This window comes from Corvus hawaiiensis, chromosome 16 (assembly GCF_020740725.1).
Source record: "Corvus hawaiiensis isolate bCorHaw1 chromosome 16, bCorHaw1.pri.cur, whole genome shotgun sequence".
NCBI classification, from domain to species: domain Eukaryota; kingdom Metazoa; phylum Chordata; class Aves; order Passeriformes; family Corvidae; genus Corvus; species Corvus hawaiiensis.
Genome location: NC_063228.1, coordinates 14846957 through 14870255, shown reverse-complemented (window position 1 = coordinate 14870255; position 23299 = coordinate 14846957). Strand labels below are relative to the sequence as shown.

General features: G+C 54.2%; 1 protein-coding gene across 8 annotated transcripts in view; it reads right to left on the bottom strand.

Annotated features, from left to right (window-relative positions):
* RAB11FIP3 (RAB11 family interacting protein 3) overlaps nucleotides 1–23299 on the bottom strand; it is a 75354-nt gene that overhangs the window by 4412 nt on the left and 47643 nt on the right. For 6 of the 8 annotated variants that reach the window (XM_048320602.1, XM_048320604.1, XM_048320607.1 and 3 more), the window contains 9 exons: nucleotides 22047–22234; nucleotides 16885–17058; nucleotides 12492–12626; nucleotides 9327–9362; nucleotides 6743–6836; nucleotides 5194–5297; nucleotides 2884–3024; nucleotides 1970–2051; nucleotides 120–257 (listed from right to left, as the gene is read on the bottom strand). In XM_048320602.1, coding sequence (XP_048176559.1) covers nucleotides 120–257; nucleotides 1970–2051; nucleotides 2884–3024; nucleotides 5194–5297; nucleotides 6743–6836; nucleotides 9327–9362; nucleotides 12492–12626; nucleotides 16885–17058; nucleotides 22047–22234 — 1092 coding nt within the window. Of the gene's footprint in view, nucleotides 1–119; nucleotides 258–1969; nucleotides 2052–2883; nucleotides 3025–5193; nucleotides 5298–6742; nucleotides 6837–9326; nucleotides 9363–12491; nucleotides 12627–16884; nucleotides 17059–20803; nucleotides 20905–22046; nucleotides 22235–23299 lie in introns of those variants that run through there. The other 2 variants (XM_048320610.1, XM_048320605.1) reach the window with 2 other exon arrangements.

Below are 23299 nucleotides of genomic sequence, written 5' to 3'. Positions count from 1 at the left end.
AGGCACCAACTGCTCCAGTCACACCCATTCCTGAGGTCACTCCCATTTCTGGAGAGGCTGCCAAGGCCAGGCTCCCACATTTTGGGGACAGGGCTGTGGCAGGCCCAGACTCCGCTCACCTCCTGCGTCGACTCCTTCTCTTTCTGGAACTGGTGCCTCTCCTGACTCAGCTTGTCCCCCATCTTCCTCTTTTTCTCCTGCTCCTCAGTGAGCTGCACAGTGAGGTCCTCGATCTCATCCAGCAGCTTCTGCTTCTCCTGTAAGGACATGGGAAGCCCCAGTGAGGGGGCCTGGCCCGGCTCAGCGCTGCCGGGGCCATTCCCGCTCGCTCTGCAGGGAATGCTCCTCTCCTGAGGCACAGGAATGCTCTGCCTGCTGGGATTTCATCTGCTCAGGGCATCAGGGCCCGAGGCTTTGGCAGCCACACACCAAAGCAGCGCTGAGGGATGGCTCCAGAGTAAATCCATGTGGATATCCACGCTTGTGCTGTTTTCTGGGAAGCACGATGCTGCTGTGGGATGGGCTGGGAGGGACTGGGGCTGGCACGGGGGCTCTGGGCCAAGAAGAGACATTAAATCATAAGGCTCCTTGTGTCTGGATTTCAGCAAAGTCCTGAATCCGAGATCTTTACTTCCCTCGTGGATTCAGATATGAAAGGTTTGAATTGAGGTCTGATCCAAGAAGGAACAGACCAGTTCAAGCCAGGATGTCAAACACACAGCCCAGCTCTGTTCCCCTCTCATCCCCAAAGCCTCAGCTGAACGTTTGGGATGCAGGTGAAGAGGCCAACAGCCCCTAGAGCAGCACCTTCTGCCTGTGACCAGCTCAGCCCCTCCCCGGGCTCACAGCTTCCAGTCCCATGGGAAAGGTTTTGGCTTTCAGAACTCCCCAAATGCCACAGGACCCCCTCCAGTGCTGGTGATGGATGGCCCATGGCACACAGGGCTGAGGGGCAGCTCCGTGGGGAGCTCCAGCTGCTGGCTCGGGGGTGTCCTGCTCCATGGAGCAGCACCAAAGGCACCACACCAGCAGGAAAGGCAACACTGACAACAAAATCCTGATTTTTGGGCACCGGACGAGAGAGCAGCTCACCAGCCAGGCTTCTCCTGGGCAGGCAGGGGCAGTGACTGTCCCTCCTGCTCCTCCTTCATCCCATTAACTGTGGGGAAGAGGAGAAGGGCTCTGCATGGATCAAACCCAGCCTCTCATGGCTGAACACACCACGGCAGGGAATTTATCCTCAGAGCCACCAGGGCTTTCCTGCCCCCAGCCTCAGCTGTGCTCACAAGGTCCTGGCAGATGAAGACATCAGGAGAGATGGATCTGCAGTGCTCTCCCGTGGGATTAAACATGGATAAAATACCTCAGGCCCTTCAGCTGGCTGAGGAGGTTTGATTTCACTTCAGTTTTAACCTTAACTCTGCCCCAAGCTTGGCAGAGACAAAATGCAGCCCCCGTTCCAGGTGTCCCACCTGTAACCCACACCATCTCTAAAGATGAGGCTCTTGCCCATGCCAAGGAGCCTTGGGAAGCCTCCAGCCCTGCACGGCCTTGGATCCTGAGCAGAGTGACAGGGACAGGGGCTGGGAGGTGACACGGATCTTTGAAAACTCAACTTGCAAACCTCAGGACACGGGGATGGAACATCCCTGCTCCTCCTCCTCCTCCCCTGCACTGGACTGGCCCCAGGGATGGGGACAGGGATGGGGACGAGCTTCCACAAGAGGGCACGAGTCCCCTCCCGAGCAGCCACTGCCACAGGGAGATTTATCAGGGTTTTATTCCCAGCTTCCGGGCTGAACAGCGGGGAACTGCAAGGATAACTGTGGGATAGTGCTGTCCAAAGTGGGGTCTGCAGCGCCTGGGAAGTGGAAGCAACTGGTTTGTCACATTAAATGGAACTCATGGTCATGGAAATTCATCCCGAAGCCAGAATTTCATCCCAAAACCAGGCAGCCCCTGGCCTCACCTCCTCAAGCCTCTCGATGTTGGCTCTCAGACAGGGGACACAGGACCTCAGCTCGCTGTTCTCGTCATCCAGCTGCTGCAGCCTGCAAAGGGAACGGGTGTGAGACTCATCCCAGCATCCCACGTGGCAGAGAAAACATCCCCAGGAATATTCAACCAAATGGAAGCCAGCAGGAATTCATCTGTTCAGGGCAAAGCCTGAGATTCCCACTATCTCTGCTGCCAGGGGATAGAGAGGGGCATCCACATGGTCCTGCCATGCCCTTCTCCATCAGGTCCAACGCTGTTCCTTATTCCCAGGGTTTTATCAGTCCCTGGACAAGCCTCAGCAGCAGAGACAACAGAACGGGGGGTCAGACAGGGCTTTGGCTTTGCATTCCCAGCTAAAACCCCACTGTCTTCACCTTTCATGGACTGCAAGGGACAGCAAAACATTCTGGGAAGGCTGGAAAAGCCCTGTGAGATAACTGAAACCTCTCCCAGCCCCTTTTTCCTTTGGGATCCAACAGGGAGCCTGAAGCACCCTGGCTGGGACACTCTGCCCTTTGGGAAGGTTCTTCTTTCCCAGGTATTTGCCTGTTTCCATCAAGATGGAAAACATGTGGGCATTAGAAGCACTCCAAGGGGTCATTTATGGCAAGAAGCATCAATAAATCCCCTCTTCATTCCCACGCTGCAGGGCAGGCACACGGATGAAGGATGGGAGCTAAACCTCAAATGCATCAGAGCAACTCAAATGAAGAATCCAAGATTAGGTGCATGGGCCAAAGGTGGAAACAGCCCAAACACAGGGTTTGTGGTGACTTTAGTCACGCCCTGAACCAACTCACGCTCCCTGCCTGCCTCCCCTGTGCCCCCAGGGCTGCCTGGGCACACATTCCAGGCTGGCTCCAGGAGAGCTCCCCCCAGCCCCACCTGGCCTGCAGGTTCTCGATCTCTATGCTCTTCTCCCTCTCCATTTTGCTGAGCAGCTCCCTCTGCTTCTTGATCTCCTCCAGCAGGGTCTGATCTGCCCTCAGCTCCTGCTCCTTCAGCTGCTCCTCGAGCGCGTTTGCTCTGCGGAGAGGAGGAAGAGGGGATTAAATTTGCCTTAGGCCCACTGCCAGCAGGCTGCCATCCCAAGGGAGGGACCAGACTCTCTTCCCAGTCTTTTTCCCAGCCCTCAGGTGAGCTGGGAGAGGCAGATGGTAAAACAGAACAAGCTTCCAGGGCAAATACACCAATCACATCTCAAATAGCTTCGCTGCATCCCAGGGGGAGAAGCAGCACCTTTTCCATCAAAGGTTTCCCAAGTCAGATGCCTTAAGGAACCCAAGCATTTTATTCAACTTCCAGCCTGGGAAAAAAGTTCATTTTTAATTGTTTTTCAATGTCTTCTCTGCATTAGAATTATTTCCAAGTGCAGCCACACACATACACACCTCTTAATGGGAATCTCAAGAGTCACTGAGGTTGGAAAAGACCTTTAAGATCATCTAATCCAAACATAATTCCCAGGGCTGTGGTTCCACCTGCAGTGGCCATGGCAGAGAAATCCTCCTTCAGCTGTTTCCAGCATGAAGTGGTCTCACTGCTCCGAGAAAAGGCAACAGCCCCAATCCTTCTTTTCACTCTCTAGTGATCCCAACAAAAAATAAGGGATCTGCAGGTCACCCCTCTCTGTGTCAGCAGAACTGCAGATCACAGAATCCCACAATGGTTTGGGCTGGGAAGGACCTTAAAGACCATCCCATCCCATCCCATCCCATCCCATCCCATCCCATCCCATCCCATCCCATCCCATCCCATCCCACCCCCTGCCATGGGCAGGGACACCTCCCACTGTCCCAAGCTGCTCCAAGCCCCATCCAGCCTGGCCTTGGGCACTGCCAGGGATCCAGGGGCAGCCACAGCTGCTCTGGGCACCCTGTGCCAGGGCCTGCCCACCCTCCCAGGGAACAATTCCTTCCCAATCTCCCATCCATCCCTGCCCTCTGGCACTGGGAAGCCATTCCCTGTGTCCTGTCCCTCCATGCCTTGTCCCCAGTCCCTCTCCAGCTCTCCTGGAGCCCCTTGAGGCCCTGGAAGGGGCTCTGAGCTCTCCCTGGAGCCTTCCCTCCTCCAGGTGAGCACCCCCAGCTCCCCCAGCCTGTCTCCACTATCCCAGGTTGCTCCAAGCTCTGTCCAACCTGGCCATGAACACTTCCAGGGATGGGGCTGGGAGCTGGAATTCCTGCAATGGCTTTGTCCAGGTGAAGGCCTTTCCCAGCTGCTCCCACCCCTCCCCAGCACGGAGCTCACCCAGGGCTTTGCTCCACTCCGAGCCCGCTGACACTTCTGGGCCAAGCTGCTGAAGTGAAAACATTTCCCTCGCTGCTCAGTTTATCAGGGCTTAGGGAAACCTTTGTTTGAGTGGCTCAGTTCCCTGACACGGCTGTTACTTAACAGAATTACAGCCCTAAAGATAAACCCTGCCGGGTTTATCTGCCCAGGGTATGGATATGCTGCGAGAGAGGAGCCTGCCACATTAGCACACACGGCTGGGACCCAGCAGGAGGCAAGCCTTGGAGCTCCAGAGATCATTTGGAAGGGGCAAAAGGGGCAGGAAAATATCACAAATATAAATATAAATATAAATATAAATATAAATGTAGAAGCCAAGACCCAAAGTTCCAGAGATCTTTTGGGAGGGACACATGGAGCAGAGAAGCACATTAAAAAACAACAACAACAACAAAAACAAACAAACAACAACAAAAAAACCCACCAAAAAACCCAACAAACAAACAAAAAGCCCCCCAAAAAGCCCATCTTGAGTGGGAAGGGAGCCACAAGGATCATCCAGTCCAACCCCTGGCCCTGCACAGACACCCCAACAACCCCACCCTGGGCATCCCTGGCAGCGCTGTCCAAACGCTCCTGGAGCTCTGGCAGCCTCGGGGCCGTGCCCATTCCCTGGGGAGCCTGGGCAGTGCCCAGCACCCTCTGGGGGAAGAACCTTTCCCTGATATCCAACCTAAACCTCTCTGACACAGCTCCAGCAATTAAAAACCACGTCTAAAAACCACCAAAAGCCAAGTGTGGAGCTCCAGAGAACTCAAACACATAAAATATAAAATCTACATGTCACTGTGTCCTGCTCTCAGCTGGGACAGAGCCAATATTCCTGCTGAGGGCTGTGCTTTGGATTTGGGAAGGGAGCTGGGCCACGTGGAGGGGGAAAGGCTCCCCAGGTGAGGCTCCTACCTGTGCACCAGCTGCAGGTTCTCCTGCCGGAGGCGGCTGTGCTGCTCCCCGTTGGCAGCCGTGTCCTTCTCCAGCTCCGTCACCCGCTTCTCCAGGAACACCACCTGCCAGCAGGGACATGGATCAGCCTCTGGGCATCCTCAAACCCAGAGCAGCCCCCACACCATCCCTGAACACGGAGGGTTCCCACTGGAATCGGGCAGCTGTGCCTGGATTGAAAGCATCCCTCTAAAACATCCTTTTGCACCCTGCTTTCCCAGGTTTTGATGGCTCCTGTGTACCAGTGTGGGGTCAAACATTTCACTCTTTCTTTTCTTCAACCCCTTCCTGATGACATCCTAAAAGGAGGCTGGAGGGAAAGATCTTGGTGGATCTTCAGAGCTCCATGTGCAGCCCTGGGATTGGATAATTCCCCACTGTCTGGAACAGGATGGAAACTCTGGATTTACAGATGGAAGGATCAATACCAGCTGGTGGGGAAGGACCAGAGGTGAGGCTTTTCTCTTCATACCTGCAGAGGGTTTATTCCAGCTGTATTTGCATTTTATTCATTCAAATCCCAAATAAAGCAATCCTGGGGGAGCAGAAGTGAGCAGCATGTCTGGAAAAGCCAAACCCTGGCTCTGGGAGAAGGGCAAGAGACACAGCTCATTAAAGAGGCCATGCAGACACACAAGGCCTTTCCCAGCAGTGCCTTTTCCATCGAAGGTTTCCCAAGGCAAATGCCTTAAGGAACCCAACTATTTGATTCAACTTCCAGACTTGGAAAAATGTCGATTTTTATTTCTTTTTTAAAGGTCTTCTCTGCACGATAATTATTTCCAAGTGCAGCCACACACACACACACACACACACGTTTCTCTTTCACATGCAGTTCCTCAGGACATTCATATTCCACAGCTACAAAGCCATTTCCAAGGAGTTTCAGGACTGCAGTAGACATTTACACAATCTTAGCTTCTTCTCCCTGTTTTTTTTAACTAGGGACACTCAAACAAAATCTTTCCTGTGCTCCCATCTTCTCCTACAACTCTTTTCTTGTAACACCCCAGGAAACCCCATCAGCACCAGCACAAAATCAGCACGAGCAGAGTGTGCCAAGGAGAGGAAGCTCCTGTTACACACTGGGTGGGTTGACTCAGAAAAGCAGAACTCGAGAACATCCTCTTGTGTGCAGGAGAAGTGAAAATGCTGCCTGTGAACAGCCCATTCCTGCTCCCAGCACTCTGGGGGAAGCCACTGCCCCCAGAGAAGGATCCAGCGTCACCTCGTGACCCAGCCCAGCACCTGCAGTGGTCTCCTCCTCCATTCCCTCCATGGGAAGGGGCTTCCTCTGTCCCATCTTCGAGGAGCTTCAGCCTGATCCTGCCTGGGAACGTGGGAGCACTGCAAGGCACTGAATCCTGCAGGGTAACACGGACAGCGCTGCTCCCACCTTCTCCTAAAATCCTGTCCTCTCAGGAACCTCAGGAAACCCCAGCAGCACCAGCACAAAACCAGCTTTATCCAGACCACACGGGCCGAGGGAAGAAGGCAAGGAGACCCTCACCTTGTCCGTGATGTCCTCGTCCGTGCAGTCCAGGTTCTCCCGGTAGGATTCCTCCATCACCCCCACGGCCAAGGAGCTCGTCTGGTGCAGCTGCCTGAAACAGACACAAACCACCCCGACCCACAGCAGCACCGGCATCAGCGCCAGCAGGACCATGGGGACATCAGGGGACAGCGCTGGCCACCTCCCGCCCTCCTCAGCCTCTGCCAAAGGGATTTATCCATGCTGCTCCTGGGAATGCTGGGTGTCCCCGGCACAGCAGCCCTTCCCCGCACCACGGGGCTGTCCCGGGAAATCCAGCCCCTCGGAACGCCCGGACAACAGACGTGGACACGCTCCTGGGACTTCACACCGGGATCATTGCTCTTGCTCTTTGGAATGGGAAGAGATAAGAGCTCCCTCTTGCCACTTTCCTTCTCTAGCACGGTCCCAAGGCCGTGGGTTATCCAGTAAAGGCCAGAGTACTCCCAGTGCTGATAAGGCTGGGAAGAAGTGGGGGTGTAAGGAAAAGGAGGGGGGGCAAACCCCCCTGAGGCTGTTGTGACTCCCCCAGGCCAGGGTGAGCTAATCATTAACGAGGCCTCGTGACACCGGTGTCCCCGGCTTTGTGACGAGCTAAAGGACACCCTGGGAGGGGCTGGTTTGGGCTTCACCCCCGGCAGGGCTGCGGATCCGCTCTGGAGAGTGACTGCCACGGGAAGGGGGGTGTGTTCTAGCCCTGGGACCCCAGGCAGGAGGAGAACACTCTGCTCTCCTGTTCTGAGCAGGAGATGGACGACAAAACCACGGAGGTCTCTTTAAACCTCAGTTTTTCCTAGGAATTTGTACCATTGGCTCTCGAATCCCTCCCACTACGCAGTGTGCTCATGCCAGGACTCACTAAGCACAGCTGACATTTACCAAGAGACCACAGCCTGATTTTGCATCCTCACCCTCGGTTTATATTTAGATTTTAAAGTCTCAGGCACACTTGTCATTTAAATTGTGCCAAGCACAACAGGGCTTAAGCAGCTGAGATTTCTTGGCACGAGCAGAACCCGCATAACAAAAATGAGGAAAGAGCCCTTACCGAAATAAAATCAATTTTCTAAAAGCAAATGTTTTGGGATTATTCACTAATTACAGTATCTGTAACAAAGGGTTTGCTTTGGGCTGAGCTTACGGATCTGGCTTGGCAAAACCCCGTTATCTCCCTCCTATCACAAACCAAACCCGACTGCTCTTGAATTAACTAATATTTACCCAAGCCCACACGTCCCTGCCTCAGAAAAGCAAAGGGCCAGGAGGGCTCAATCTCCCATAAGACAGGGTATCTCCATTCCCAAAAATTTAATGCAAATCCTCCTAAAATTATCTGTGCCAGGCACGGGACAAAAACTAAAACAGGAAACCTGGGGACAGGCTGCTCCCCTCAGCCCTCTTTCCTGCCAGTGTTTTTAACAAAGCTCTAGTAAGTGAGTGGAAGTAGGAAATGTAATATCAAGGATCTGCTTCCTTTCCAGGAGGGGGAATTGTGCCAGGGGAGATCGCTGAGTGCAGGAAAAATGGAGAAAGGAAAGGTGTGAGAGCACAGTGGGAGGAAGAGGTGCAGGGAAGCTGCTTGGGTCAGCACAGGGAGCAGAGTGCCAGCAACAGGAACATTCCCAAACTGAGCTCCCTGCTCCTCCACAGCGTCCCTGTCCTGCTGGGAAACCAGCACAGAGAAATCCAACAAGTGCAGAGGGAAATCTCCCTCCTGAGCGTGGCAAAGGCAGAACACAGGAGGTAAGACACGGCTTATCCTTAAAATCATGATGGCATGGGAACAGGAGGGATGGGGGAGCTGGGAGAGGACAGGTGAGCAGCAGGGGACATGGAGAGGGGAGGGAAGGACCCCCTGCTCCAGAGATCCACAGCAAACTGCCTGGATATATCCAATATATCCAAAATCCCTGCAGGGATCACAGTGCCCACAGGGAAAAGGTGACTGACATCACACCAAGTGGTAGTGCAGGACAGAAACAGCACAGCATTAAACCTGGGCTTAAACCAGGGCTAAACCAGGGTTAAACCATTAAACCAGAGTTACCTGCAGTCTACCCAGATGCCCCAGAGCCCCTGACTGAGCAGGGAGAGCTGCTCCCACAAAGGCAAGTGCTGAGGGTGACACTGAGTGAAGTAAAACAGGACCAAGAGCTCTCTAAGGCAGCTGGAAGTTTTGGGGTGCCAGAGAATCCCTCCAGGTGAGGGCACTGACTGGTCTGGTCTCTTGGAACTCTACAGACGTGGTGATACTGGGAAGGGGACACCCCAGAGGGATATGTCCTTCTAGAGGCTCCTTCCCTCCTCCATGTGCCCCCTGCTATGGCGCTGGCAGGTCAGAGCAGGAGGAAAGACACCCCAACTTTTTCCTGGAAGGAATCAGGTTGCCAGCAGCCTTCATGAGAGAGAAACCCCCATTCCAGGAAAAAGATACCAGAATTAAACCCACTTTTCCCCAGCACTATCCAGAAATACAACTCTCCAAGCTTATTTTTGGGTTTTCCTTTGGCGGAGCCGGCAGCTCGCGCGGATCAAGCAAACAACAACAGGAGGATGAGCTTACCTTGCCACCTTCTTGCTGGAGAGTCTTTTATTTGGGCTGCAAAATGAAGGAAAAACAGGAAAGAGTTACAAAAGCTGACAGTGGAGAGCCAGGGAAACAGGAAACTGCAGGGACTCCGGGGCACATCCTTTGCTCTGGCAGGGAGCGCCCTTGGCATGCACCCCCAAACCCCTGGGAAGGGCAGGAGAGGGGCCACTCCCGTGTGGAACAACAAGGAATAACAAAGCACATGGAACAACGCCGGAGAAGAGCTCGCTGCCCCCCGCCACACTCCGCTCTCCCGCTGATCCTGCCTGAAAACCGATCCCCAAGGAAAGAGCTAAGAATAGCGGGGAGGCTGGGGGGGCTTCAGCCCGGTGCTGATGGCAGACTGAGCCACATGTCCTGCACCCCACGGCACCCCGGGCCTCCCCTGCCGGCCCCAGAGCTCCCACGGACTGAGGACACGGAGCAGCTCCTGCCTGCCAGCGGCACATCCATCCTTCTGCCCTTCCCACAACCATCATCCTGCTGGATCAATCCATCCTTCTGCCCTTCCCACAACCATCATGCTGCTGGATCAATCCATCCTTCTTCCCTTCTCACAACCATCATCCTGCTGGATCAATCCATCCTTCTTCCCTTCTCACAACCATCATCCTGCTGGATCAATCCATCCTTCTGCCCTTCCACAGCCCCCATCCCACTGTTTGGCTGCGGATCACCAGGGAAGTGCTGCCTGCTCGTAGCTCAAAGGTTTAGGAGCTGTTGGTGCTGTCCCTGACTGGATTTTGAGCATGGCGCTGTTGCAGTGGCTGGGGAGGGGGATGAAAAGGGATCTCCTTTTCCCAGATAACCGATGGAGATCACTGCCTGGATCCATGTCTGAGCCAGCTGCCACCATACCACAGCGGTCAGGGCTCAGTGTCACCACAGGACGAGCAGCCAAGGGCTGTGTCACCATGTCCCAGCCCCTGGGGACAGGCTGCAGGCTCTCCCTGCTGAGAAAAACCAGCCTTTTCCAGAACCAGCTCCTTGCTAAGATGCTCCTTCCAGTCTTCTGGTGGTGACTGGTGCTGGGGAAGTGGGCAGGGTTTGGGTCTCACTCCTCATCTTCCACCCATGCCGGTGTCACACAGATGCCACCAAATCCTCTCTGAGCAGGGACAGCTCCAACCCAAGAAGCAGCAACTGCATTCTCTGAGGCTTAGCTCAGTTTTAGGAAAAAATAACAAATAAAATCATCTGGGAGTCCACTCCTGCCTGGAGCTGCAACATGAGTTCTTCGAAGGAGGGATTAAAAATAGCTCAGGACAATTTGCTTTGTAAAGTGACCCCCAAACCTGCCTGGGGGTGTTGTCAGGGTGACCAGCTCTCGGGTCAAAGTGCATCCTCAAATCCCACATTTCCAGGGAGCACAAGAGCTGCTGCTGGCTGGGCTTCAAGGCTGCTCGGCGCCCAAGGCGGGGAGGTCAAGCCCCGGTGTTTGCCAGGAATTGTAAGGAACGGCCCCCAGCACTGAGGGAAAAATGTTTTCCTCTGGAAAAAGCTCCTGGGGAAGCGACGGCACCTGCAGAGTCCAAAGGCTGAGACACCAGCAAGGGCACTGGAACAAAACAGAGGCACAAACCACTTCATCCCAAGCTCCTGGAGGATTCTTCCCTGCTTTCCCGTGCTGTGGGCTCAGGAAGCAGCTCCCCAATGCTGGGAGAGAGCTCCCCAGTTTATTCCAAGGATAAAACACCGTCTGTGTGCCCGCAGTTTTTAAGGGTGAGGCTGTTCTGGGGTGCTTTGGGCTTCATCCCAGCTGCCAGGATCCCCTGGAGGAGGTGTCTTCAGGCTTGTCCCAGATTTTGGTCCAGTTCCTGCTGCTCTGGGACTTGTCCCCTGCTCCGAGGGCCTCACGTCAGTGGTGATGCAGGGAGGAACAGCAGGTCCTGCGTGTCCCACACGCTGCACAGGACATCCCCCAACCACAGCACACAAAAAGAGGGCATTGCCCCTTCCATAAAGGCCCTTGGAACATATTCCCAGTAAATTTGTCCTTGGGAAACCCTCAACACAGATGGAGCAATTGCACCTACTCAGAGGACAAATCAAAGCCTAGGAATTCCCACAGGACAGAGAAGCTCCACAGGAAATCTCACCCATCGCAGGAGGCTCTGAGGTGTTAGTTCAGCTTTGCAGGTAAATTTGGTGGAGAAAACCTGAAATGCAGTGGGGCTTCCACGGAAAACCAGTGTTCTCCTTAATGACCTGAGATATTAATGACCTTAGTAACTCTCGTAACCTGAGACCCATCACTGACCCTCAAGGCCTCCAACAGCAAAGACAACTATTTACCCAAGGAAAAAAAAAAGGGAGGGACATATGTTTTTCATTTAAAAGGATTAAATTCAAGCTCCTATTTGTTTTCCAGTTCTCTCCCCATAGCCCAGGAGTGCACCCAGATCACACTGTCCCTGCAAAGGACAGTCAGAGACCAAGAACCAGGTCTGAAGAGGCACCTCAGCCATGAGAAGAAAGATTATCACCAATGCCACCATCCTTCCACCCAGCGGGCTGCAACCAGCTCTGAATGGACAAATCAAGAGGCAGAAACCCCTCTCCACTTGTCAGACAGCACATCCAGCTGCTGGCTGGGAGACCTCCAAAATGCCATTCCAACTTTCCTGATGTTCCTGGTGTCTGTCACATCTCCCCGGCCCGCGGTGACACCAGGGTGGGCAGGCAGTGGGTGAAGCTGGGTGAGACAAGATTTTACTGCTGCCAAGCCACGTGGAGCAGGCTGATGCCCTCAGGTTGCTCCTCAGCAGGAGGATGGGCTGTCCCTGCCCTTCCAGGCTGCCCTTCCACAGCATTCCCAGTCTTTCCCTGGTGACAGAAATACTGTACACGGCCAGCTCGCGGCTCCCAGGGGAACCCACCACGCACAGCATGCAAAGGGCAGGAACGCTCTCCTTGTCTGCCAGCCCCCAGGGTCTGCATTAAAGGCACCTCCTGCTCACCCTCCACGAGGTCACCACCACCTGGAGCAGCCACAGAGGCTCCCGTGGCCGGGTGAAACTCATCCCCTTTCCCTCCCCAAGCGCTGAGCGAGGGAAAAGCTGCGCCGGACAAGGAGAGCGTTCCCAGCCAGGACATCATTCCCCAGGCTGAGATGGCCACACACACGAGCCCCGTTACCTATTCATTTCAAGATCATTCAGGCGAGCAGAAAGATCCTCGAGGCGGTTGATTTGTTTGTGGCACTGGCTACAGTAAAACTCAAAAGCTTCATCTGCGAGAATGCTGTGCAGTTTCGCAGCGAGCGGATTGGTGCTAGAGAGATCACAAGGGTCATGTCAACAGCACAGAATGCACAGGGAGCGGCTGCAGCCGTGGCTTCCACAAGCTCAGGGTCCCTCAAGGCGGGGGAATTGTTGGTGGGAGAGATGGAATTTGGATTTAAAAAGTCAGGGCAGGTTGGGTCGCTTCCCACCGTGATTTAATTAAAGCCAATATGGGGTTGCTTATAATGAGATATAGGTAATTTAGAATTTAGAATAGTTTAGAACAATGTGTGTAGCTAATTGATAATTTATAATTGCTCAATATAATTTATTATAGCTGATAATTAGCAACACTTCCATCACCATCCTCCCAGAGACGCCCAGCAGCTGAGCTTGGCCCACATTTCCAAACCCCTGAGCCAATCTCAATCCCCAAGAGCCCAGGGCAGGTGAGGTAAGTGCTTCCCACAAACCTACATCACTGCAAAGTTTATTTTCCAACAGGATTTTCCAGGCAGTCTGTCTCAGGAGGCTCCTGGTTTGCTTCAGTAAGTGCAGGATGAACTTGCACGCTGCAGGACTGGGTGCTGTGAGCCAGGGCTGAATCTAAGGGGGGTTTAAGCTGGATTTTAGGAAAAGGTTCTTCCCCCAGAGGGTGCTGGGCACTGCCCAGGCTCCCCAGGGAATCGTCCCGGCCCCGAGGCTGCCAGAGCTCCAGGAGCGTTTGGACAGCGCTGCCAGGGATGCCCAGGGTGGGGCTGTTGGGGGGTCTGTGCAGGGCCAGGGGCTGGAGTGGATGATCCCTGTGGGTCTATTCCCGCTCAGGACATGGTGTGATTCCATGATCCTTTGGTCAGTGTCCCGTTTTCCAGTGGGATGCTTTAAAAGCAGAGCAGCTGTGCTGCTGCAGACCCACCATTAGTAATGCACAGAGCCAGATTTTCACTGCAAACAGCTTTTAAGCTCAGATGAAATGGGCAGGTGCAGTTTAAGCCCTCTCTCCTCCCAAGTAAAGCCCAGAGGAGCCAAGCAGCAGTGCTGTGTTCCTGCAGGGAATGCCATTTGGGAAGGGCCATGGGGGTCTACAGGACTTCCACAGCTTGGGAAGCTGGGAGACACTTCCTCATGATTCGGGCAGGACAGAGAGGATCCTGAACAGCAACTGGTTTGTGTTAATTTGGGGCCAAACAGACTCCACAGATCCTTCCTGTAGGAAAATGTGCTTCTGGAAGCCACGGGTGTGAATCAAAGGAAGGTTAAATAGTGAAAAACCAAAGCAGTTCCATAAGAGAGACAGGTAAAGGTGTGAGCCAACACAAGCAAGATAAACCCAACAGGCATCCAGAAGGGGCAGTGAATCCCAGGATACAGAAACACACCAGCAAATCCTGGCCCGGGGATGTGCAGAGCTTGGGACATCCTGAGGGTCCCCTGGCTCAGCCCCCACCCCAGGGTCAGGCCCAGGGTCTGTGCTGTCTGTACAGTATTTCCCAGCCCCCTCAGACAGGCTGGACACCAGCAAATGCCAAATTATCATCTCTTCCCATTCCTGGAAAAAAAAAAATTCAATTGCAAACCATTCCCCCTACCCCTGAGGGCGGGTCTGGCCCCGGGATAACCCTTTCCCTGCAGCAGACAGGTGGGTGGTTCAGGGTTTGTGCAGGGAAGAGGTGACAGCAGCTGTGTGGCACCTGGAGGAAGGGATGTCCCTTTTTTGGGGTGCTCTTGGGTGCATTCCCTCCCCAGGTGGTACAGCCTGGGCTAGGTGGGAACCCAAATTTCACCAGCATTAATCAAAATGAGAAGAGAAGTGGGGAGGAGAAGCCCCAGGCCAGCCTGGCAGCTCCTGGCGTGTGTGCAGATCCTCCTGGCCTCCGGCTGCGCTGGTTCCCTGCCCGTGCAGTGGGTGAGAGCTCAGCCCTGCGGTGTCCCCACCCACTCCAGGATCCTGATGGGTCCCTTCCAGCTCAGCACATTCTGTGGTTCTACAGAGCCTTCCTGTGCCTCCCTCCATCTCCTGGAGCCACGTTTGTCTTCCACAGGTCCTCGGTGCTTCCTGGTGGCTGGGATGGGCACAAGGAGCTTTCCCTTTATTTCCCACCCAGAGCTGCAAAGAGGCTTTTCCTACTGCATGGATACACATGGGAAGACCCAAGAGGAGGGACCACAAACAAACATACAAGGACTGGGCAGGGAAGCACTGCATCCCACAGTGTTCCCTGGAGGCTCCTGGGGTTTGTGTCAGTCTTCTCGAGCTGTGGCAGGAGAATTTCTGGACATTATTCCCACATAGAGACTCTTGTGGCATGCAAAGAGTCTGTGGGGGTGTGGCCCTTTACCAGTGACGCTGTTTGTATTCAAAGTACAGCCAGAAACCCCACTCAGCCTGAGGCAGGGGCAGCCTGTGGTTCTTTCAGGTGTGTTTAAACACCCTGGGGCTGCTGAGGCATGGAATGGTTTGGGCTGGAAGGGACATTAGAGCTCATCTTATCCCATCCCATCCCAGGGCAGGGACACCTTCCACTATCCCAGGCTGCTCCAAGCCCTGCCCAACCTGGCCTTGGACACTGCCAGGGATCCAGGGGCAGCCACAGCTGCTCTGGGCACCCTGTGCCAGGGCCTCCCCACCCTGCCAGGGAACAATTCCTTCCCAATGTCCCATCCAGCCCTGTTCTCTGGCAGTGGGAAGCCATTCCCTGTGTCCTGTCCCTCCCTATCCAAAGTCAAGAAGAGCTGCACAGACTCTGGGAATGTTTAGGGAAGGACTTCACACACACAGCAATAATCCAAGGGGAGGCTAGACCTGAGAGGCATGAGGAAATCCTCCGGCTCAAACAGCCCCACATTCCTGACTCCAGAGGTTTTGCAGGGTTTAACTCCAGCCTGCCTCCCCAGCAAGCCCCAGCAGAGAGTCTCCAGCACAAACCACCACAATCTGCGTGGCCACGTGCCCAGCGAGCCCCTCCCAGCACAGGGGAGATGGGATCAGGTGTGGATCAGATCCAAAGACAGAGCAGAGCAGAGATGGTGCCCTGGCAGAGCAAGACTGGAACACCGGGAGCGTGGGCAAACTGGGAGCTCTGGCCTGATGTTTAAGGAAAAGTTGAAGTGATTGCAAAGCTCCTTTAGCTGGGTATTTTCTTGCCAGGAGCCTCCTGGATGAGGCTGGCAGCTCCTCTTCAAGGGAAAATGAACACCAAGGCTGGGTTTTAATCCGAGAGTTCTTCCTATGCCACAGCACCAGCACAGCCAGCCCTACATTCCTGCATGGATCAGGACTGTGCCCTTCCCACTGCAGGGTATCCCAGTGCTGGAGCACCGGTTTCCTAAAGGAAAAGGTTGGGAATTCTTTACAGCAACTCTCCTATTTGCAATTAACACCTCCAACATTGCTGCTACACCAGTCAAAAAGAAATGAGCCCTGACGGGCTCTTCCCTGCCAGCCCTGAGCAACCAGAACTGTCCAGACTCCGTGAAGGGGTTTGGGAAGCTGGGAGAAAACAGGAAGACAGGAAAAACAAAAGAAGTTTTGAGAAGTTTACACGGCTGCAGAAAGGCACAAATGTGTCATTCCAAAGAGAAAAAAGTGTATTTTTGTGTTTAGCACGGGTGTATGGCTGGCAGGGAACACTCCTGCCCTGTGCAGAGACGTGCTCCCAAGGGAAGAACACATTCCCTGTCATCCCAGACACTTTATGGGCTGCAGCACGGGATGATATTCCAGTTTGTACTTATTTTCCTTAGAAAGTGAGCATTGATGGGGTTTGTACCACCACACCAGCTCCTCAGCCCACCCTGCTCGGGCCGGAAAATGGACTTTTCCTGGTTTCAGACCCTAAAGCAAGGAGGAAATGCCACAGACTGCTTCCTGATCTACATATCCTTAGAGAAGGAATGCTGCTGCAGCTCGTGCAAATCCAACCAGACACTGCAGCAAAGCCCAAAATAATGAAAGAGGAAAGAAAAATAAGAGCCATCCCACAGGATCAGGGCTAAAGCTGCAGGTGGTTTTCTCTGCTGGAAGGTTCTGTGAGGAGCCACATCCCTGACAGGAGTGGGAATGTGACTCTGGAAAAGCAGACAGCTCTTCCACCTCCTGCTGGGCGTCAGCAGGATGGGCACTGACCAGGGAAAGGAAACACTGAGGGAGGGAATTCCTCCTCCACTTCCAAGCCGATTATCCCGTTGTATCCAAAGCTTGCCAGGCCCTCTGCCTGGCAAATCCCAAGGAAACCCCGGTCCCACAGAGCAGAGTGAAGGCACCGAGCGACTGCCCCTGCTGGAGCAGCACCAGGGCCGGGCATTACCTGGGAGAGAGGAAGGAGGAGCTGCCAAAGCTGCTTTCCCCATTACACAAAGGGTCTGGGAACAGATCGGCCTCGTTCCCTTCCCCGTAATCCTCGAAATGCTCCTCCCCGCTGATGACGGTGACGATGGAGTGGCTGAGCTCGGAGCCCAGGGCCAGCTCGTGGGGATGGGATCTGTGGGAACAGACAGGTAGATGTTAGAGGGGGAGCTGCCACAGCAGTCTTTCCATTGCATCCAGGACATCCCCTTTCCCAGAGTGCTGAGGTTGTGGATTTGGTAGTGGAGTGGATTCTCACACACAGTGCATTCTGTGAGAGGCTGCTGGAAGCTGCCCCCATGTCCAGCAGAACCCTTCCCTGGTGGCTCCAAGATGGACCCGCTGCTGGACGAGGCTGGGCCCGTCAGGAATGGAGGTGATGGCACCTCTGGGCTAACAGATTTGAGAGGGAAAACACAAAAAAGTGATGGGGCAGCTGGAACTGAGTGCAGAGAGGAGTGGGGTGAGAACATGGGAGAGGAACAGCTCTGCAGGGCAGGGCAGGAGGGGCAGGAGCTGCTCTGGGCACCAGAGCTGAGATTGTCCTGAGATCCCTGGGATTGCCCTGAGATCCCTGGGATTGCCCTGAGATGCTGTGGGGAAGCCCATGGGGAAGCAGCAGTGTCCCTGCAGCCTACAGAGGGCAGGGGGTGCAGAGGTGCACCTGCAGCCCCCGGAGGAGCCCAGGCCTGGAGCAGGAGATGCCTGAGAGGGGCTGTGAGTCCATGGGAAGCTGTGCTGGAGCAGGGTCCTGGCAGGGACCTGTGGATCCATGGAGAGAGGAGCCCATGCTGGAGCAGGGTCCTGGCAGGGACCTGTGGATCCATGGAGAGAGGAGCCCATGCTGGAGCAGGGTCCTGGCAGGGACCTGTGGATCCATGGAGAGAGGAGCCCATGCTGGAGCAGGGTCCTGGTCGGATCTGTGACCCTGTGGGGGACCTGGGCTGGAGCAGGCTGTGCCTGAAGGACTGACCCCATGGAAGAGTGACCCACAGTGAAGCAGTTCCTGGAGAACTGCTGCCCGTGGGATGGACTCAGGTTGGAGAGGTTCATGGAGAGCTGTCTCCTGTGGAAGGGACCCCACACTGAGGCAGGGGAAGGACTCTGACTCCTCTCCCTGAGCAGTGGCTGGAACAATGTGTGATGAACTGACCATAACCCCCATTCCCATCTCCTTGTGCCACTGGGGGGAAGGAGGGAGAACTGGGAAGGAGGGATGATGGGGGGTGAAGGCGTTTCTAAGGTCTTATTTTACCTCTCATTATCCTGCTCTGATTTTATTAGTAATAAATTCAACTAATATCCCCAATTTGAACCTGTTTTGCCCATGATGGTATTTGATGAGTGATTTCTCCCTGTCCTTATCTCAGCTCATGAACCTTTGTTATATTTTCTATCCCTGTGGAGGGCAGGGACAGAGCAGCCTTGATGGGTTCCTGGTGTCCCCAGGACCCACCAAGTGAGTGATGTGTCCCATTTTGACAGAGCAGGACAGGAGAGGAACAGCTCAGGCACCACTGGGAAGTTCATGGTGATTTTTTTCCCCCTATAAACCAAGTTTTTCCATTGGCAGCTGCACCACAGGATCTGGGGGCACTCAGGCTTGCAGGGCAGTGCCCAGGGTTGGTGCCAAACCCTTGCTCGACTAAAAGCACGGCAGAGAAAGAGCTGGGCACGTCCCAGACACATCCCAAACGCTGTGAGCTCCACAGCAGCCCGTGCCAGGCTCACACTTGCTTGTTGCTGCCTAATCCTCTCAAGGGCCTGGAGTTTAACCCCATAACCCCGGCGGGATTGGTGTCGGGGAAGGGTGGGTTCAGGCAGCTGGGACAGACCCCCAGTAAGACAAAGGAGTCCTTTGCCTGCTTTTCCTGCTGGGAAAAGGCTGTGTGTGACAATCCAGGAGGGGGGAATGCTGCTCTGTGTGGTTTTAGCAGCAGATGCAGAAGGCTGGAGCATGTGAAGCCTCAGTGCAAACCCAGAACACACCCAGCACAGGCCCTGGGATGTCCCTTGCTCCTGAGGGGACACAGCCCAGCACAGAGTCACTGCTCCTGGAAGAGTCTTTCCATTGCATAGAGCCACCAGAATCCTGGAATGGTTTGGGTTGGAAGGACCTTAAAGCTCATCCCATCCCACCAGGGACACCTTCCACTAGCCCAGCTTGCTCCAAGCCCTGTCCAGCCTGGCCTTGGACACTGCCAGGGATCCAGGGGCAGCCCCAGCTTCTCTGCGCACCCTGTGCCAGGGCCTCCCCACCAAGCCAAGCCACCTTTCCTGCCCAGGACTATGGAAGTTTTCAAATTAAGCTGGAGAAAAGGCAGGGGGGATTTGCAACAACCAGGCTGTGAAAGCAGCCACGGGGCTGCGAGCCACAGGTCTGTGTTTTGGGGGGTTTAACAACTCCCTCCTCTCCAAAATTCTATGCTAAAAATCATAATAATGCATTATTACAGAAATTGGTATTTCAGGTTATGCCCTCATCTCTCTGCACTTGAAGAGAGGGAAACGGGGTATGAGCAGATTGCTGGACTAAACCAGACAGAAAAAAAGATTACAGATAAGCCATTTATGCCAAAAACCTGCTCCATCTGAAGGATTTGCCCTTATCCTGCTAATAAAAACATGTCAACCCTCCAGATCTCTATTTAACCACAAATAAATCCAGCCCAGCTTGTGGGCATCTGCACATCCTCCTCGAGCCCTTGAGAAGCACCAATATTCCACAGTGGGATCCAGCAGAACCCATCCATCCCCATGGTGAGTCAGACCCTCACCAAAAACAGCAGAAATCTCTCCAGGAATAGAAGCCAGGGGGTGGAATTGTTAATTCAGAAGCAAAACCCAAGCCCAGAGCTCTAAATTTGGGGCTGTGGTTTGATAAGCACTGCACAGAAGCAGATCTGATCAGGCACCTGGAAACCCTCAGCGTGGATGCTTCAGGCAGTAAATTTTATTTCCTATTCCCTTCTTGGGGCTCAGGCAGTTTCAGGATCCAGAGTCCAACTAATCTTTACTACACACACCCTAAACAACCCTTAAGCTCAAACCATTTCAGGTATGTTGAGCTTTGAGAGCTCCTGAGAAGTGATGCTGAAGCTCTGTTGGGATTGTACTCACTGGCTGTCCCTGGGCACCAGAGGTGTCCTCCTCCGTGGGGTCTGATGGCACCAAAACCAGCCCTCAGCACTCCCAGAGGTTCCCATTTCAAACCTTTCAAACCTATACATCAAATTAAGTTTTTGGTTCCCTGGAATTTGCACACATTTAACAATCTGGGAACAGGCTTGGACAGCACCCAAAGGACATCTGACCTTCCCAAGCCCACACCTGGGGCAGCAGGGAATCCCACAATGGTTTGGGTTGGAAGAGACCTTAAAGCTCATCCAACTCCACCCCCTTCCACTGTCCCAGGCTGCTCCAAGCCCCAGTGTCCAGCCTGGCCTTGGACACTGCCAGGGATCCAGGGGCAGCCTCAGCTGCTCTGGGCACCCTGTGCCAGGGCCTGCCCACCCTCCCAGGGAACAATTCCTTCCCAATATCCCATCCAGCCCTGCCCTCTGGCACTGGGAAGCCATTCCCTGTGTCCTGTCCCTCCTGGCCCTTGTTCCCAGTCCCTCTGCAGCTCTCCTGGAGCCCCTTTAGGCCCTGCAAGGGGCTCTGAGCTCTCCCTGAAGCCTTCTGTTCTCCAGGTGAGCACCCCCAGCTCTCCCAGCCTGGCTCCAGAGCAGAGGGGCTCCAGCCCTGGAGCATCTCCGTGGCCTCCTCTGGACTCTCCCCAACAAGCCTGTCCCTCCTGTGCTGGTGACCCCACACAAGTGAGCACGGAGAACGAGCTCATCCCCCACAGCCCGTTCCCAAGTGCAGCTTTCTGTACCTACAGGCAGGCGAGTCCGAAGCAGGCGGTTTTCCCCAGAGGCTGGGAGCACACGCAGGCAGCCATGACCCCTGCAGGGACCCTGTGCTGGTGACAGGGAGCTCACAGCTGATTATATCCCAATTTAACTGTCACTGAGCCGGGCATGCTGCAGTGACAAGAGCCGAGCTGGATAATCCCATTTCTGCTCTAATCCACAGCACCCTTTCAGCCCCGGGGCCCAGCGCTGCTCGCTGCCTCAAAATCCTCACATGGGATTTTGGGGTGGGAGGGAAGCCTGGTGCTCCTAAAAAGCAATGGGAGCTGTAAGCACCCCCTGGAGCACCAACCCTGGGCCTTGTGTTTGGGGACAAAACTGTGTCCTGTGTGTTACAGACCTTAAGCAAAGATGATTCCAGAGGTTTTGGTGCAATTGGTGTTCTTGGGGCACTAACCTGGCACTGGCACAGATTTTCCAGGGAAAATCCAGACTGCCCCAACCCTGGACACGTCCAGGATGGGGCTTGGAGCAACCTGGGATAGTGGAAGGTGTCCCTGCCCATGGCAGAAGGTGGAATGAGATGAACTTTAAGGTCCCTTTCAACCCAAACCATTCCATGTTCTGTGATCCTAAAGGAGTTCTTCCCTGCCCTCCTGCCTGCCAGCATCCCAGTTTCACCCCAAATCCCACTCTTCCTCCAAAAACGGGGTGGGCCCAGGAGCAGTTTCGCCAGCAGCGGTTCAGACCCAGGGAAGGAGATCTTGGCTCACATTTCTGTGCTCCAGGCAGAGGTTTCAAACCAGTTATTACAGGAGGTGCTTGCACATCAAAGGGCACATGCATGTTTTTAGGGAAAACGAAAATAGAACGAGTTCCCCTCCTGACTGGAAAATTATATGTTGTGTTTCTGGCTTAAGTGATAGATTAAAAACTGCAAGTCTTTCAGGTGTTTGCATCACCTGAGAAGTTATTTTAGAGGTTAAAAGATGCTAATGAGGGTACAGGAGATCTCCCAAGGCAAGCAACGATTAACTCAAAGAGATTGCCAGGCCGGGCTCCAAACCAGCCTACACAAACCAGCCTAATTATTCTCATTATTCCTCCAGAAGAGCTATTTTGGTCTCGCACAGAGTTACAAACACAAAGAAGAAACCAAGTTCCAGCAAGACAGACTCGGCCCACTCGATGTGGAACCCTCAGGCTGTGTCTCCCTCAGCCCTCACTCCCTGCCCTGTGCAGGGTTCTGCTCCTGGCTGTTCCCACTCACCCATGCTCCGGCTCCTCGATGGGATCCGTGAATTCCGAGTGCACGGTGGAGTCGATGGCGCTGTCGGTCTCCACCTCGTCGTGCATCTCGTGCTGGACCAGGGTGCTGGTGTCCTCATCCGTGAAGGTCTCGCACTCGCTGTAGGTGCTCTCCGAGCCCATGTAGGCACTGTCAGTCACCTCATTTGCCTGGTTAAGAAAAAAAACACACGAGAAGGAAAAAAAATAAGATCCTACAGCTGCGTGGATCCATGGCAGAGCAGGACAAAACATGGATGAGGCAGTGGATTTGGGCTGTGTTGCATTTCTGAGCACAGAAATCCAACCTCTGGAATCACTGCAGGTCCAGGTGCTGCTCTGTGGGCAGCCCGGCCTTTGCAGGGTTTGGGAAGCAGATCACAAAAATAAGAGACTAAATAAAGAGTTGGAGGGAGGTTTTGTTGTGAGCCAGGATGGATTTGGCCAGGGCAGGAGGGATTACCCACCGCTGACTCAGCAGTTCCCATCACCGCTGCTTTCTCCCACCCCATTCCAAGAGGACACGTTACTAATCTGAATTCCCTGCAAAAAACCACCATTCAAAACTCCCAGTTAGCCCTGAGAGCACCTTTTTTTTGCCCTGTCTGCTAAAACCTTCCATCCCTCAACAGCAAATAAACTGTTTCTAAATCTTCATGACAGCTTCTGGTTTGCAGGGACTCAAATCTCAGCACTCCAGCTGGAGCAGCATCTCAAATCCAGCACTGAGCAGGCTCTGGAAAAGCAGTGGGATTTGGGTTTTAAGAGACTGTGATATGAGCATGGAGAACTGGGTTTCCCTCCCAGTTCTGCACCCCAGGCAGGTGTTGAGCTGCAGTCCTGCCTGTTTGCTCCTACACACGGGCAGGGACGATCCCTTCTGATCCTGACGCCTGGAGAACCGTGGGAGCAGTACAGAAACCCCCCAGAAGCCAAAGCTCTTGTTACCCATCTCAGTGCCAGCCCCTTTCCCAAGATTTGGGGATTTCTCCAGCACACCTCAGAGCAAATCAGGGAATTTTTGGATCTGCCAGTACTGGTGCTGAGCTCCAGCTGATCCCTGTCCCCAGAGGAGTCAGGCAGAGGGGTGGGAGCCCTCCTGCCCGGCCTCCAGCTGAAGAGTTGCTCATGGAAAGCCATCTGCTCCATCTGAAGTTCACCTGACGGGATCCCACACGCTCAGCTGCCCCTCCAGAACAGCAGCAGGGCAAAAGAGCAGCAGTTTGAATGCAGGCA